Genomic DNA, 15,886 nt, shown 5'->3' on the forward strand with positions numbered 1-15,886 from the left:
GGAATGACGAGGGGCGGGAGCCAATCAGAGCGCGGCTTGGCCGCGACGCCGGCGCAAGACTCAGACGTCATCAGTGAGCGCCGACCGCTGTTTGGAAGCGACTTTCCCTAGACACCGTCGTGAGAGGCGGGGAGAGGTGCGTGTGAGGGAGTCGAGGGGAGGGCGGGGGCCGGGTCCCCGGGCCCGGGGGCGGGCGTGTGCAGGGAGAGGGGCAGCCTTGGTAGACTGGTTACGCAGGGGTCCTCTGTGCCCCACAGCGTCAGGGCTGTGGCGGTGTGGCGGGAGCCGGCGCTGGTCCCCGCCCGCTCAGCGCTGTGCCTGGTGCCTGGGGAGACGGGCTTGGTCAGGTAGTGATCACGTAGTCACGTAATCGCGGATGCGCGGGGCGCGGCGGGGCGCCCCGGGGTGGCGGGCCGCGTCCCGTGTGCAGGAGGGGCGCGGGAGGGGAGCTGAGGGCTGAGGAGGGCTCGGGCGGGAGGAAGGAGTGTGAGGACTGGAGGGCGACGGGCGTCCCGGCGGCGCTGCAGCCGGAGCGGCGGGCTGGCTCGGAGCGAGCTCATCGCGGGCATAGTGAGCCGGGAAGCAAGGGGTACGGGCCCTGGTCCTGCAGAAACGTCACTTAACGGGGAAGACGGGCATTTGCAAATGTTAGAAATCCAGGCAGTCTTGGGGCGCCTGGGCGGCTCAGTCGGTTGAGCGACTGCCTTCGGCTCAGGTCATGATCCGGGGGTCCTGGGATCAAGCCTCCTGTAGGGCTCTCTGCTCGGTGGGGAGTTGGCTTCTCCCTCTCCCTCTGCCTGTCTGCCTGCTTGTGCTCTCTCTCTCTGTCAGATAAACAAAATATTTTTAAAATAAATAAATAGGGCGCCTGGGTGGCTCAGTTGGTTAAGCGTCTGCCTTCGGCTCAGGTCGTGATCCTGGAGTCCCGGGATCGAGTCCCGCATCGGGCTCCCTGCTCGGCGGGGAGTCTGCTTCTGCCTCTGACCCTCCCCCCTCTCATGTGCTCTCTCTCTCTCTCAAATAAATAAATAAAATCTTAAAACAAAACAAAACCAGAAGACCTATTGGGGCGCCTGGGTGGCTCAGTCGGTTAAGCGACTGCCTTCGGCTCAGGTCATGATCCTGGAGTCCCGGGATCGAGTCTCGCATCGGGCTCCCTGCTCAGCGAGGAGCCTGCTTCTGCCTCTGACCCTCCCCCCTCTCATGTGCTCTCTCTCTCATTCTCTCTGTCAAATAAATAAATAAAAAATCTTAAAAAAAAAAAAAAAAAGAAATCCAGGTAGTCTTTAAGTGTTGGGATGAACGAAAGGGCTCCTAAGATGCATTAACAGCGGCTTAGGGCCTAGCCCGGGGCTCGGAGATGCACGCTGCGGGAAACTATGTTTGTGCTCCCGCCTGAGGGATGGAAAATAATACACTCAGAGACCTGGAGAAAGAGCGTGATGTGGCCGGCGTAGGGATTAGATAAGATCGTCCCCTCGTTTAGCGGGTATATTTTTCAGTACCGAGTACGTGCCAGACATTGAGCTAGATGATGAGCACGTGGCTGTGAACAGACAGATGTGATGCCCAGGTCTGCTGACCGTTGAGTGGGGAAACAGAGAGGACATGCAGAGATACCCAAGTCTTATATGGATGGGGAGGGGGGTATACTCTGTAAGGAAAGAGGGGCGCCTGGGTGACTCAGTCGTTAAGTGTCTGCCTTCAGCTCAGGTCGTGATCCCAGGGTCCTGGGATCGAGCCCCGCATCGGCCTCCCTGCTCAGCGGGGAAAGTGAGGAGGGGCGTTTCAGGGAAAGGCACACGTGAGACCACGCAGGTAAGTGGGAACAAAGGGGATATCGCACCCAAGGGAGAGAGGAGGGGGTGAGGGGAAACTGATCTCATACGGAGACCCTCTTCACTTTCTCTGCACAAGAGAAGCTCTCTTTCCTTCTTTTATTTGAGAGCGAGAGCAAGCGACCACAAGGGGGCAGGGGCAGAGGGAGAGGGAGAAACAGGCTCCCCGCTGAGCAGGGAGCCTCAGTTTTAAATTATCCATTTGAATGATTACAAGGAAACATTGAAACGGAGAGATTCTGCGTAAAGATTCTGAATCTCTTCTCTTGAAAAGAAAAAGCCTGGCACCGTACAAGCGACAATCCCACTTGCAAGGCATGTCTGCAGCTGCGCATAAACTGCGCGTTGACGTTGGCCGGGAGTTCTCTGCTCTCCCTGTTGCCCAGCCCCCAGCGTGCTACACTCCACAGATCACCCGCGCCAAAGTCTCTGTTTTTACGCTTCAAGGGAGGGTGGTGTAGAAGGGAAGGAAACGAGGAAGGGGATTTGTCTTACGGAAAACGGGAAAGAACAGGAAGGAGGACGACGGGTTTCTCATTTTGAAAAGTAAGAGCCGTGGGGAGGATGGTATGGTACCTTGCTGAGTAGTCCTTCTCGTTCTTTTCCACTTTATGGGACTCAAAGAAAATACTCATTTTGTCCAGCATCTGAGGTACGTGAGGAGGCTGCTCATGGTCAGAGGGGATCAGCCTGGGGGCTCTAGGTGTTTTAGGCCCCGCCTGGTTGCCCTCGTGGCTGGGGAGATCAGTATTTTAGGCTATCTGTCACTCATTTGGGGCTCAACAATTTTGGGGAGGGGTCTCTGTTATAGGACAAAAAAAGATCTGAGGAGAGGTCCCATCTCATCAAGGGGAGGATGTAGATTTTTTAAGGCTTGGCGGCATGAGGGGCGTGTTGTGTCTTTTCCAGTAAAGGGAGTGTGAGAAGGGTGAGTGGTGTGAGCTATGACCGGAGACCACCTGCTTCTGGGAGGTTTGTTCACGGAGCGATTCGGTAGTTATTGAGCACCTATTATGTGCCAGGCACAGTTGGGCTGAAGAACAAAGCACATGAAAACACCTGTCCTTATGGAGCCTGCATGCTTGTGGGGTCAATCCAAGAAGGACCAGGCCCTTCTGGGGGGAGAAGCCCCTCTCATTAACGAGGGGGGACCCTGCTCTCCCTCCCCATAGGCCTCGGCATGTCTCTGGCAGATGAGCTCCTGGCTGACCTTGAGGAGGCGGCAGAGGAGGAGGAAGGAGGAAGCTATGGGGAGGAAGAAGAGGAGCCAGCAATCGAGGATGTGCAGGAGGAGACGCAGCTGGATCTTTCCGGGGATTCAGTCAAGAGCATCGCCAAGCTGTGGGACAGCAAGATGGTGAGCGGGCTGTAAAGAGAAGCTGCCGGGAGGGGTGATGCGTGCGGTCGCTCTTCTTCCTCAAGAGTCCTGAGTTCCAACTCTCTGTCTTTCCTGAACAGTTCGCTGAGATCATGATGAAGATTGAGGAGTATATCAGCAAGCAGGCCAAGGCTTCAGAAGGTACCTCTCGCCTCCCACTCCCCCTCGCCCACCCAGCCCCTGGGCTCTTGTGCTGCTTGCAGCTTTGAAAGTTCGGTCTGTTGCCTCTCAGCCTTCTGGAGAGCCCTCTTTTTCTTTTCCATCCCAACTCAGTCTTCTCTCCTGAGAATACATCCTGTTGTAAAACTGACACCCCTGAAGTCCGTGCTCTGTGCTGAGTGCTTGCTAGCCGCAGTGGGACTCACCCCAAGGCTGCTCAGGCTTCAGGAGTTCATGTGACTGGTTAAGGGTCTTGCCACATCTGTGAACCACTTGTTCTATTATTTACTTCATGTTTTCTTTAGGTCAGCATACTCTTTTCCTTCAATTTACTGAAGAAGGAAAGTTGTTGCTACTGTGAGCGGAAACCTGGTGTCATTTGGTAAATGGAGAGTAACCCTAAGATGTGCAGTTACCAGATCATCAGCTTTGAGGAACGCTGGGTTGTCTCTTGAATACTCAGCCCAGCTCTGGGAGGCCGCTCCTGTTGCCACCCATTCTTCTTGACAGGGTGGAGCTCTGGGCCGGAATTTGTTGGCAGAGCAGGCAGACCCACTCTTCCTTCCTTCCTTTAAAGTTTTCGTGAGGCGCCCTGTGGAAGGCCTGCGTGGGCACTGAGTGCCCCGGGGAATCCGCCCAGGTCTCGGCTCAGAATGCTCGGGGTCTGGCGAAGCAGACAGGCCAGGTCTGGACAGTTGTGGGCGGTGCCTGCTGGGTGGGGGGAGCGCGGGACACTGGAGCTGCTAGGTGGGGGCTGACCCTGCCTCAGAGGCTGGGAAGAGCTGATTGCTGAAATGGGCTTTGAAGCATGAATACACCAGGCCAAGAATAGCAGCCGTGTGCCCTGGGAGAGGGAGCTGTGTGTGCGAAGCCTCAGACCTCTGGAGTGGCAGAGGTGGCAGAAGAAAGTGCTAGATCCTGTGGGGTTTTGAGCACAAGGCCAGGGAGCTACTCTATCGGGAGAGCTGTGGGGAACGGAGGATGTCAGGTCAGGCTCTGGGTTCAGGCAGACGTGATCTCACCTGGTGTGGGGTCGGGGAAGCGGACACGGGACATCGCCAGTCTGGGTGGCGGCTGTGTCTACTGGATGTGGCCAGAGTGCCTTGGGAGCACAGAGGAGACCTCTGAGCCTCCTGAAAGGAGGGAAGGATCCCGAGGTGCCTCTGAGTCTTCAGGACACAGAGACATTTGAGCCATCGGGGTTAAGAATGCAGACCCCAGGGGCGCCTGGGTGGCTCAGATGGTTAAGCATCTGCCTTCGGCTCAGGTCATGATCTCGGGGTCCTGGGATCGAGCCCCACATCGCTTCTCCCTCTGCCTGCCACTTCCCCTGCTGGTACTCTCCCTCTCCCTCTCTCCGCAAATAAATAAATAAAATCTTAAAAAAAAAAAAAAGAGGACCCCGGGGCCAGATCTCAGCTCTGCCGTCTGCATCAGGCCACGTGCCTCCGTTTCTCTTTCTGCGTCACTGGTCTCGTGCAAGGCCAGCCTCCCTGGGTGGTTGTGGGAAAACAGGGCAATACCTGGGAGGCTCCAGGAGCAGTGGCCCACATGGTACGTCCTGTGTGTCGGCCGCTGCGCCTACGGCTTGTGATAACGTCCTCAGTGTCGTCGTCGTCGTCATGATCGTTACAACCTGGGGAGGAACTTCAGAAACAGGTGTGAGGAAGGGACGTGCCAGGGAGGGGAACAGCGTATGCAGAGGCCCAGAGGAGAGTGAAGCGGCTCTGAGTGCTCGGGCGCTGCAGCCAGTCCTTCCTGGCTGGCCTGTGTAAGACAGAGGCGTCTCGAGAGGGTGGGGCTGGGACGGTGCAGAGGCCAGACCGTGGAGCCCGACAGTCGACACATACCCAACCAGGCGCTGTTCTGGGCACCGGGGGCATAGCTGTGGGCGACATACGCAGTCCCTGTCCTCACGGGGCTTCCCGTCTGGGGAGCTTGACCCTCAGCGTCAGTGGTGTGGGGAGCCCCTGGAGGGGTTAGTCCCGGAGCGAGATGGGGTCATATGTGGCCTGGCCTGGAGGGAGAGAGATGGCAGGTGGGCTGACATGTAAGCCCACCTCTAGGCTTTCTCCTTGGCCCCCACGTCCCCTCCAGCCACACCCCGCTGCCCCGTGACTCCCCCAGCTGTGGGAGCCTAGACACACACCCACCCACCCAGGCTGGTTTGTCATCCTTACAGTGATGGGACCAGTCGAGGCGGCCCCCGAATACCGGGTCATCGTGGATGCGAACAACCTGACCGTGGAGATCGAGAACGAACTGAGTGAGTGCTGGGAAGGCGAGCAGAGACGGCTCTGCCTGGTGTCCCTCACACCCTCCTCCCCCGTCCCCAAGGAGGGGACAGGCAGGATCCCGCTGGCCTTCCCCCAAACTCCTCATACTAGTTCAAATCCAGGTTCAGCTGCTGTAACAGAGTGGCTTAAATAAGAAGGAAGAGTGCTTTCCTCTAATGTGAGAGTCTGGGTGAGGCGCTTTCTATCTTGTTGACCTGCTGCATGTGTCAGGGTACAAAGTGACTGTCAGCCTCTAGCCATCACCTCCACATCCCTGCTAGTAAAACGGGAAAGAAGAGGAGGGCACAGTTCTTTAAGGGAGTGACCTGGAAATTGCAAGTGTCACTTGAGAACACATCTCATAGACCAGAACAAACTCACGTGGCCACATCCAGCCGTATGGGCAGCAGGGAAACAGAGCTTTTTTGCTGCATGTCTATGAGCCCAGCTGATTGGGGTTCAGTTACTAAAGGGGTTCGGTTACTAAAGGAGGAAGGGGAGATGGGTGCTGGGGACAGCCAGCAGAGTCTGCCTGCCCACTCATCAGATATCGGTCCTCCCCGTGTGCCTTAGACATCATCCATAAGTTCATCCGGGATAAGTACTCAAAGCGCTTCCCTGAGCTGGAGTCCTTGGTCCCCAACGCACTGGATTACATCCGCACGGTCAAGGTGAGTGGAGAGAGGTCAGGACTCGGGAGGAACCGAGTCCCCTTGATGGCCCCTCGTGTGAAGGCGGCGGGGGTGGGGGGGTGGCAGGGAGCAGGTGAATGACCCAGAGTGAGGATGCCCGAGTCTCAGCTGCCTTCCTTGTTCTCTTGAGGCCTGGAGATACTGGAGGAGGATGAGTGGTGGTTCAGCTGCTCCAGGCTTTCCAGCAAGAAAGGGATGGAGCCTGGAAAGGATGTTCTCAGGGCTCTTCTGCCCCACCTCCGATCCTGCTGCTTCCCTGGATGGGTCTCCCAGGAGGGGCTGGGGGCTGCTCGAGGCCGAGAAAGCAGGGAGGGAGATGAGGGGGTCCCTCATGCCACTAACAGTGGTTGGACCAGGTGACATTTGAGTCGAGATCTGAAGGTTGACGCAGGGGCAGCCGTGCAGAGATTTGGGGGAAGAAGTCATGAGTATCGAGACCCTGAGATGGTCTCCAGCCCTGGTGTGTTCAGAAAGGAGGAAGTGAGGGGCAAAGTTGACGAGTTTGGGTCCCATGTGACCTCCAAGGCTTTGGGCCTTCTGGGAAAGCCATGAGAGGGTCAGGTGCTAGTGAGGGTGGGGACAGTAGTGAGGAGTCTCCTGGTGAGGCCAGGAGGTGAGGATGGTGGCAGGGGGTGTACTCGCAGGGAAGTGGTGTGGTCAGATTTGCGCCCTGAGTTGGTGCAGGCAGCGGGTCTACCCGGGTCCAGTTCTGGACCAGCCGTGCAGGGCAGATGCTGCCGATGCTCTGAGCGGTGAAGTCCCCGGCACTGGGAGGAGGCGGGCACCCTGTGTATAGACATCAGCTGTCCCCGAGTCTCTGTGCCTCCCCTCTCTTGCCTTCTTGCCCCCAGGAGCTGGGTAACAGCCTGGACAAGTGCAAGAACAACGAGAACCTCCAGCAGATCCTGACCAACGCCACCATCATGGTCGTCAGCGTGACCGCCTCCACCACACAGGGGTGTGTGTACAGGGGGAGAAGTCACTGGGGCCCTCTCAGGCCCATCTAATTGCAGATGAGGATCTTGGGGTGCCCATGGCCCAGGTGTCCGTCTCAGGAGGACAGTTCATTTCTGTTCCACACGTGTGTGATGAGGGCCTGCTGTAAGCCAGGCACCGTGCTGGGCCCAGGATGCTCAGTCAGTGAGGAGCCTGTAGGCGGGAGCGGTGAGGCAGAGGGCAGACCTGTAGTGGAAGCGTTTGTCTCTGGCGTGTTGTCCCTCACTGGAATGAAAATGTCTGCGAAGGCAGGGACGTCATGTTGGCCCCTTGGTCTGCCCCTTTCCCTCTGGTATCTGTGCCTAAGAGGAAGGAATGTCTGTAACCCCAGAGCAAAGTCCTGTGGAGTGGAGACCTCCCTTGGGCTGCCATTCTGTTCATCGAGTAAATGCTGACCAACACCAGGCACTGTTCTGAGGGCAGATTAGAGAACTCAGCAAAGCAGAGTCTGCCTGCCCTGCCCTGCCCGGCCCAAGCTCCCGTCTGGGAGGAAGCAGGTGCACACACAGGTCGAAGGCTGGAGGGCGAGTGTCGGAGTGCAGGCGGGGTGCCGCGGGGCATGGAGCGCAAGAGGAGGGGCACCTGTCCTACTGGGCCGGGTGGCTCCCTGGAGGAGGTGACGACTCAGCCTCAGGCAGGGACCGAGCTCTGTAGTGGGACCACAAGGGGGCTCTTAGCTTGCCCCTGCTGGGGGCAGCCTTGGGCATCAGCCCACTGGGCTTTGGTTGCAGGGGCCCCCGGCCGGCCCCGTGGTCCCTCCTCTGTGCGCCTTACAGCGCAGATGGGGTGAAGGAGGGAGGGGCATGGCTGGGTTTGGTTACCAGCACTGTGGCTTCAGGCCAGGCCCCTTCACCATCTGGCCCTCGGGTCCCCCCTCTGTAAAACGACAGTGATAACATCCCCCCTTGCGGCTTCAGGCCACAAGTACTTGCCCAGCATCTTCCATGCTGCTGAGAGTCAGACGAGTGTGGGTCCCTCCAGGGCCGGCTGGTCCCACACCAGAAGGGGGCGGGACATGGAGAGGCCATAAATAGGCACAGTTGGTCGCAGCTGGTGACAGTGGGCCTCGGTGGCCGGCAAGGCTGAGACCTGAAGGATGAGGAGGTGCTGACGGGGGCACATGGGCAGAGGCTTCGACGCCAGCTCGACCTGGCAGACACCGGCGTGGGCAGGCAAGGCCCCAGTCCAGGCGGCAAGCGCCGTGCCCACCCAGAACTAGGATTCCCACAGCCCTCGCTTCCAGGCCTCAGGGCCGATGGGACACACGTGTATACGGACGTGCACACAGCTGGGGGGACACGGGCTTCCGTGCCGGTCAGAGAGGCGACCCCGGAGGGGCCGGCGTCCGACCCATACCCCTTCACGTCCTTCCCCACTGCAGGCAGCAGCTGTCGGAGGAGGGGCTGGAGCGGCTGGAGGAGGCCTGCGACATGGCGCTAGAGCTGAACGCCTCCAAGCACCGCATCTACGAGTACGTGGAGTCTCGGATGTCCTTCATCGCACCCAACCTCTCCATCATCATCGGGGCATCCACGGCCGCCAAGATCATGGGTGAGGCCCGGGGGCAGAGTGGGGACAGAGGGCCATCCTTGGATAGGGCGCCCTTGGGGAAGCCTCATCCCTCCTGTCTGAGACGGAGCCTTTGGCCCAGGGCCCCAGCACCCTGTCCCCCTTGCCCTCGCCCCGTCCTCCCTCCTGGAGATCACAGAGGTCAGCCACCCTGCTTTTCCTGCAGCACAGGGACGGGGTGGTAGCCCTGAGCCGGGCTGGACTGGACAGGCTGGAGAGGGAGGTAGCACGGCTGCTGGAGGGCCTGGCCCCGCTTGGCCAGCACGTCCCGGCAGCTCCCAGCTCTGCGCAGACGCCTGGGCTGCCGGCCCCAGCAGCGTCGGCTCTCAGGACCGCGTCTCATCCGCGAGATGGGGGCTGCAGTCCTGGCGATGAGTTAGGACTGAGGGTGGGCCCTCCTCCTCCACCCCCTGCAGTCTCAGCGCCCTCTTGGGCTCCTCGCCCCTTCAGCCGAGAGACTCTTCGGGGGAGTTCGATGAAGCAGCTGTGCTGGGTTGTTCGGGCTGCCCTAACCAAGTACCACAGACGGGCGGCGGGCAGCGGGGGACTAAGACACTGAGGTTCACTGTCACACAGTCCTGGAGGCTGGGAGTCCGGGAGCAGCCGGTCAGCAGGCTGGGCCCTGCGGAGGCCTCTCTCCTTGGCTTGTAGGTGGCCGTCTGTGGCCTCATCTCTTCTTACGAGGACGCCGGTCGTACTGGATCAGGGCCCCTCCGATGACGTCCTTCCACTTTAATCACCTCTTTCAAGGCCCATTTCCCAACACAGTCCCGTTCTGCGGTCCTGGGGGGTAGGGCTCCGACGTAGGAATGGCGGGAGATCCAGTCCAGGCCCCAGCACAGCCCTGGGTGGCAGGTGCGTGCAGAGTTGCAGGGTAGAAAGAAGCAGTGGTTTCAGGGCAAGATAATCTCAAGTGTGGGTCTTCCTTCCCCCCTCACTGACCTCACGTCTTTGGGCAGGTGACGTCGTGTGCCTCGGTTTCCCCAGTGGTGATAGGGCTTTGCTACTGTCCTGTGACTGCTGGGCTGAAATCAGGGTGTCGGCCAGTTCCTGCGTTCCTTTATATTTACGGAGCTTCTAGGAAGGATCCGTTCTGGCCTTCTCCAGCTCCCAGAGGCCGCCTGCATCCCCCATCTTAAAGTCTCCTGTCTCACCTCCCTGTGACTCCCCTTTCTCTTCCACTTACCCCGTCTCAAGGTCCTTAGCGTGTCCACATCTGCAGAGGGTTGCAGGTTGCGGGGATCGTGATGTCAGCGTGTGGGGGCCGTTCTCGCACACGGGTTGCGGTGCCTGTGCGGGAGGCGTGTGTCCCAGCGCAGGGCCTGGCGCACAGCAGACCCCCATCAGAGAGGCCTTTTTACCTGCAGCCCCTCTTCCCCGGGCCTGCAGACGTGCTCACGCGAGCCCAGCGGTGACTGACGGCAGCCCCGTCCTCAGGGCGTCCCCGCTGTGGAGGCAGCTGGTGTGAGACGCACAGAGCAGGGGCCGTGTGGCTCTGCAGACTCAGGGGAGACATTCCTGTTGGGTCGTCTCCTCGCTGTGTGTCCTCAGGCAGGTGGTTTCACCTCTCTGAGCCGCCTCTGAATCCTCCCTCCGAAACGGGATTCGTCAGCCCTCTGGGGCGGGGCCAGCTCAGGAATTCAACCAGAAATTCACACAGAGACACACAGCACGCAGTGAGCCCCCAGGCAAACACCCTGGGCTGCTCTTGACATCCTCCCTCTGTCCCTCCTTCCTTCCCTCCCTCCTGTTGCAGGGGTGGCTGGGGGCCTGACCAACCTCTCCAAGATGCCTGCCTGCAACATCATGCTGCTTGGGGCCCAGCGAAAGACGCTGTCCGGCTTCTCGTCCACGTCTGTGCTGCCCCACACCGGTTACATCTACCACAGCGACATTGTGCAGTCGCTGCCCCCGGTGAGTCGTCGCCCCCCACCCCCACCCCCGTACCTGGCACGTGGCTCCCCGTGGAGCCTTCTGCAGAGCCAGGCGCAGCCTCGTCCAGAGAGCAAGTAGCCCCCTCTGTGCCTCAGTTCCCATTGGCCCTAGCTAATGACCGTGGTCAGGAGCTCAGAGAACAGGGTCACATGGGGCATCAGAACAAGGACCCTGGAGCACATGTGCTGGGGTTGGGGTTCTAGAGCTGCACTTGACAACTGGGCAGGAGGCGGGAGCTCTGTGCCTCAGTGTGCCTGTCTGTGAAGTGGGGAGAATGGGATCTGCTTCATGGGGTTAGATTAAGATTAGGATTCCTATATATGAAACTCTTTCACGTCCCAGTTGTACGTAACAAGTGACGTCAGCATTAGCTTACAAGTGCAGGAGTCCCCAAACCATTCTCAGGTTCAGCAACCCACTAGAGGGACGTACAGACTCCAAGCTGACCCACTCGGGTTATGGTGTGTCGTTGTGAAAGGACAGGCTCACATCGGCCACGGAAGGAAGTGTGTGGGGCAGGGGCCAGAGTTGCCAGCCACCGCTGTTCCAGTCCTCCTCTCCCTGTCAGGACACATCACTCGTGGCCTCCATACGTGACAGCCTGCAGGGGGACCCGCCCCCAGGGAAGCCCAGCTGAGCCTCGAAGTTCGGAGTCTGCACTGGGGCTCAGTTGTGCGGATGTGACCAGGTAGCCCAGGTGGCTGATCTGGGCTCCAGGTTGAGACCCTGTAACCCAAAGACCCCCACCCTCAATCCCATGGTTGGTCTCTGCCTTGTCCAAGGCCCCCCAGGCCAGCAGAGATCACCACCCGGGGGGTGAGGGCCGAGGGCGGACCTCTTAGGGCAAGGTTACATGCAGTCACTGCTAACGTCGTTATCGTTATCAGTTAGATGTGGGGCTGGGGGTTACGTGTACCGTCTTGGTGTATCTCAGAACGTGGGCCACCGTCCTTTCTGAAACACAGATGGATGTTTTCTGTCTTAATGATTGTTTTTGGCACGTGATGGTGTTCCACCTGCAGTAATGCATCTGTCTGCGCAAATGGGTTCGAGTTGTTAATAAGCTGGTGGAAAGAAAACCGTGACAGTGATGGTCTGTTGCCGTAACACGCTATTACGGCAACACGTAGTGGGAATGGTGAGCCGCTGACCGGCAGAAAGTGAGCCGGTGGCGGCTGCGGTTTGGGGAATGCTCGGTGCTGGCCGAGGAAGCCTCCTATGGACTCTGCCCCCTCTCTGCTGCTTCAGGATCTCCGGCGGAAAGCGGCCCGGCTGGTGGCCGCCAAGTGCACGCTGGCAGCTCGCGTGGACAGTTTCCACGAGAGCACGGAAGGGAAGGTGAGGTGTGGGCAGGCGTCCGTCTGTGTGGGTCTGTCTCCTCTACCAGCCTTGTCTTTGTTCAGTTTACCTCTGTCTTCTTGGCAGCCTTGATCCATGAAAGTGGGTGTGTTTTCTATCTCGCCTATTGGCGTCCAGACACCCAGCCTGGCACAGCGTTCGGGGCTTCATCTCTCTCTCTCTTTCTTCCTCTTCCTCTCTCTCGACCACTGGTTAGGGTGCTGGGGGGACAGCTGTGAGCCACTCAGACCGAAGCCCTGCCTCTGTGGCATTCACGTTCTGGCAGGGGAGGCGGGGGGCGGTGAGGAGACGAGACATCTGTGGTGTGTCCAGGGGTGCTACGTAAATGCTGAGATGGGGTCAGACGGTGCTGGGCTGGCGAGGGAGGGAGGGTGCTGGTTTAACCAGGACGTCAGGGGGGCTTCTCTGAAAAGGTGACAGTCTAGCGTGCACCCAAGTGAAGCTAGCAAGCAGGTCAAGTGAGTGCTTGGGGGAAGAGTCCCAGGAAGAGGAAATGGCCAGCGCAAAGGCCCTGAGCCTGGCACACAGCAAGCTAAGGAGAGGAGGCCGTGGGACGGGGCAGGTCATGCAGAGCCTGTGTGTCCTGGAGAGACCTTGGTGCAACAGAGGTGCTGATGGGGGGCTGATTTGGGGTCTTTCCTGAAGGAAGAGCCTGGTGGGGCCGAGACCACAGAGGTGAGGCTCCCAGGTGACCCCCTCTGCCCACCTGTGCAGGCCAAGGCCGAAGGCTGGGGAGGAGACGCAGGCATTGGGTTTGGCCCTGTTGCATTTGGGGGGCTGCTCGCATCCTCCGTCAAGGAGACAGTTATGTGAGGGGTGCAGGGAGAGGTCTGAGTCTGAGTTGGGACTAAACCCTGACAGAGGATAGGCCCCCCAGGCCTGGGGACAGGCGCTGCGCTCAGGCCGATGGCCAGGCAGGGCCCTGAGGGGACCCTCCTGCCCTCCCCAGGTGGGCTATGAACTGAAGGATGAGATCGAGCGGAAGTTTGACAAGTGGCAGGAGCCGCCGCCTGTGAAGCAGGTGAAGCCACTGCCTGCCCCCCTCGACGGACAGCGCAAGAAGCGAGGCGGCCGCAGGTGGGCCCTGGGGGCCGGTGGGCTTGGGAAGGGAAGGGAGGGGCTCCTGCCCCCAGCTGACCCCCGGCGCCCATCCCCAGGTACCGCAAGATGAAGGAGCGCCTGGGACTGACCGAGATCCGGAAGCAGGCCAACCGCATGAGCTTCGGAGAGGTTACACCCTTAACCCTGAGGCTCCTTTCGCATTTCTTCTTCTCTGTGCTGGGGCACCACCCACCTCGTCTCTCCCCCACATCCATGCGCCCCAAAGGGACCAGCGTAGCACTCAGTGCTGGCCCCATCCCTCCCCAGCCTTGCCGTCCTGTACACGCCCTTCCCCAGGCTTCACCTCTGCCGGTCTCACTGTCTGAGCATCATCCTGCGGTCCTGCAAGAACTAACTCAAATGTCCTTTCGTCAGTGAGCCCAGTTTTGGTTGTTGGCCCCGCACACACACAGACCCACACGCAGCCCCTCTCAGCTGTAAGCTCAGGGAGCGGTAACAGGCCTGCGCTCCTCACCGGGCCCAGCAGGCACCTGAATCGGGTGAATGCCTGGGCATCTGGCTGATGGAGGGTGGCCAACTCTGGGATACCTTCCCTCCCACCAGATTGAGGAGGACGCCTACCAAGAGGACCTGGGCTTCAGCCTGGGCCATCTGGGCAAATCGGGCAGCGGGCGTGTGCGGCAGACTCAGGTGAACGAGGCCACCAAAGCCAGGATCTCCAAGACGCTGCAGGTACGGGCCTGGCCGGGTGGGGCCGGGGGTGAGGGAGCTCTGCTGGGAGAGCCCGGGCCCAGCCCAGACATCCCGTCCCCGCCTCCCCCCACAGCGGACGCTGCAGAAGCAGAGCGTGGTGTACGGCGGGAAGTCCACCATCCGTGACCGCTCCTCGGGGACCGCCTCCAGTGTGGCCTTCACCCCACTCCAGGTACTGTGCGCTGGAGTCGGGAGGCCCGGTTCTGCACTGGCTCCGCTCCCAGCTCTCTGCGTGGCCCTGGGCGAGCCCCTTCCTCTCCCTGGGCTCCAGCTTCTTAGCCTGGGAAGCGGGCACATGACGGAGTTCCTCACGGGGCTGTTGGGGACAGTGTATCAGGGACGCCCCTGGAAGGCAGAGCGCGGTTCCTGGTGCTCAGGCTCGTGGGGACAGAAGGGAAACCGTCGTGCCTGCAAAGCACAGCCGGCTTTAGGATTGGGCTGGGCCTGCAGGTGACCACTTACCCCCTGTGACCTCGAGCCGGCTCAGCCCACCCTGGGGTGCTGGGTGGTGGGGACCACCTCAGGGCTCCACGTAAGGAAGTTCATAGCTAGCTGGCTGGGACCCAGCCACCGAGGCACCGGATGGAGCCACCGCACCTGTCCTCCTCGGCTCACCCACACAGGAGGGCCAGCGTGTCCCACGGCATTGTGCCGAGTAACTGAACTCATTTGCTCCGTCAGCGAGGGTGTACTGAGCCCCCGAGTGCCGAGCACTGCTGCAGGCGCCGGGATAGAGCCCCAGGCACGGACAGTAAGCCTTGCTCTCACGGAGCTTATGGGATGGCGGGGTCAGATAGGTACGGTGGAGAGTCTGCCGGAAAGTGGAAGGTGCAAAGTGCAGGGAGGAAAGGGGGAGAGGGAGCGAGGTGTTGGGTTGGAGCTGCCCAGGGAGGCCTCGGCGAGGAGGTGAGAGTTACCCGTGGAAGATACTGGCAATGGTGCCAGCCAGTGTGGGGCCCCCAGAGCTGGTCTCTGTGTCACCAGAGGGTTGATACGGTTTGCACTAGGGCCGCAGGCGAGCCGCTCAGCTCTGTGACTTGGTTTCCTTGGTTGGCTGTTCTGAAACATTGCTGTTTTTAAAATCGCCTGGAGGACCTGTTAAAAATTCAGATGCTTAGGTCCTCCCCACTCTTCCCCCATCCCAGACCCACAGAGTCAGAATCTCCCAGGTTTGGGGTGGGGGTGGTTTGGTGACTGCTAAACTGTTCTCATGTCTACCTGGAGCCCGAGGACCATTGAGAAGGGTCTCCTGGACATTTCACACTTCTCTTACTTGGGTGGGGGGCCTTGTCAGGGGCCAGCCCATCTCCCCACCCCATCATCACCTCCCTCACCTGCCCAGGGCCTGGAAATTGTGAACCCGCAAGCAGCCGAGAAGAAGGTGGCTGAGGCCAACCAGAAGTATTTCTCCAGCATGGCCGAGTTCCTCAAAGTCAAGGGCGAGAAGAGCGGCATCATGTCCACCTGAGGCACTGCGCCCTGGGCGGCTGCCCCTGAAGCTGCACAGGCCCCACCCTTCTGCAGGGATCGGGGTCAGGATAGGGCTGGGAGGTTCCGTCCTCAGCCCGGTGCCAGGACTGTCCGGGGAGGCTCGGGAGGAGGCCCAGCCCCCCAAGCACCAAGATCGCTCCCCATTGCAGGGGGGCAGAGCCAGTCTTCACCATGCCTCCTCTTTTGTATTTTAACTAGGAAGGGAGATACTTTTGAAAAAGTGCCATTAAAAGCACATTATCAGGTTCTGTTCCTGGGGAGTGGTTATTTGTCAAACACGTGTGACTGGAGGAGTCTGAGCTGTGGGGTTTGGGGGCACAGATCCAGGTGGTGTCTGGGCCCATCCCTGGCCTTTCTCTTCCCTGTCATGGATCCCAG

At 59.8% G+C, this 15,886-nt stretch overlaps 1 protein-coding gene across 3 annotated transcripts; it reads left to right on the forward strand.

The window, feature by feature from the left end:
• The first annotated feature begins 3 nt into the window (after positions 1-3).
• PRPF31 (pre-mRNA processing factor 31) lies at positions 4-15,754 on the forward strand. Of its 3 annotated transcripts, none has more exons than XM_054511629.2 (15): positions 78-136; positions 1,709-1,818; positions 3,011-3,195; positions 3,297-3,357; positions 5,558-5,641; positions 6,225-6,322; positions 7,195-7,301; positions 8,721-8,890; positions 10,665-10,822; positions 12,092-12,181; positions 13,152-13,279; positions 13,360-13,432; positions 13,868-13,996; positions 14,091-14,189; positions 15,360-15,754. In XM_054511629.2, the coding sequence occupies exons 3-15, from the start codon at positions 3,019-3,021 to the stop codon at positions 15,483-15,485; spliced, it is 1,500 nt and encodes a 499-aa protein (XP_054367604.1). In that variant the 5' UTR covers positions 78-136; positions 1,709-1,818; positions 3,011-3,018; the 3' UTR covers positions 15,486-15,754. The 3 variants fall into 3 exon arrangements, with proteins under 3 accessions (XP_045748191.1, XP_054367604.1, XP_064436955.1); XM_064580885.1 differs by having other exon boundaries at positions 95-136; positions 1,714-1,818; XM_045892235.3 differs by lacking the exon at positions 1,709-1,818 and having other exon boundaries at positions 4-136.
• Positions 15,755-15,886: the final 132 nt, after the last annotated feature.

Source organism: Mirounga angustirostris, unplaced genomic scaffold (genome assembly GCF_029215605.1).
Source record: "Mirounga angustirostris isolate CCGP_5_RB_7025 unplaced genomic scaffold, mMirAng1.0.hap1 SCAF_16, whole genome shotgun sequence".
Classification (NCBI taxonomy): domain Eukaryota; kingdom Metazoa; phylum Chordata; class Mammalia; order Carnivora; family Phocidae; genus Mirounga; species Mirounga angustirostris.

Coding starts and splice junctions, on each gene's coding strand:
- PRPF31 (XM_045892235.3), top strand. CDS start 3,019: ATGTCTCTGGCAGATGAGCTCCTGGCTGACCTTGAGGAGGCGGCAGAG. Junction 6,323..7,194: donor ATTACATCCGCACGGTCAAG/GTGAGTGGAGAG, acceptor TCTTGCCCCCAG/GAGCTGGGTAACAGCCTGGA. Junction 8,891..10,664: donor CACGGCCGCCAAGATCATGG/GTGAGGCCCGGG, acceptor CTCCTGTTGCAG/GGGTGGCTGGGGGCCTGACC.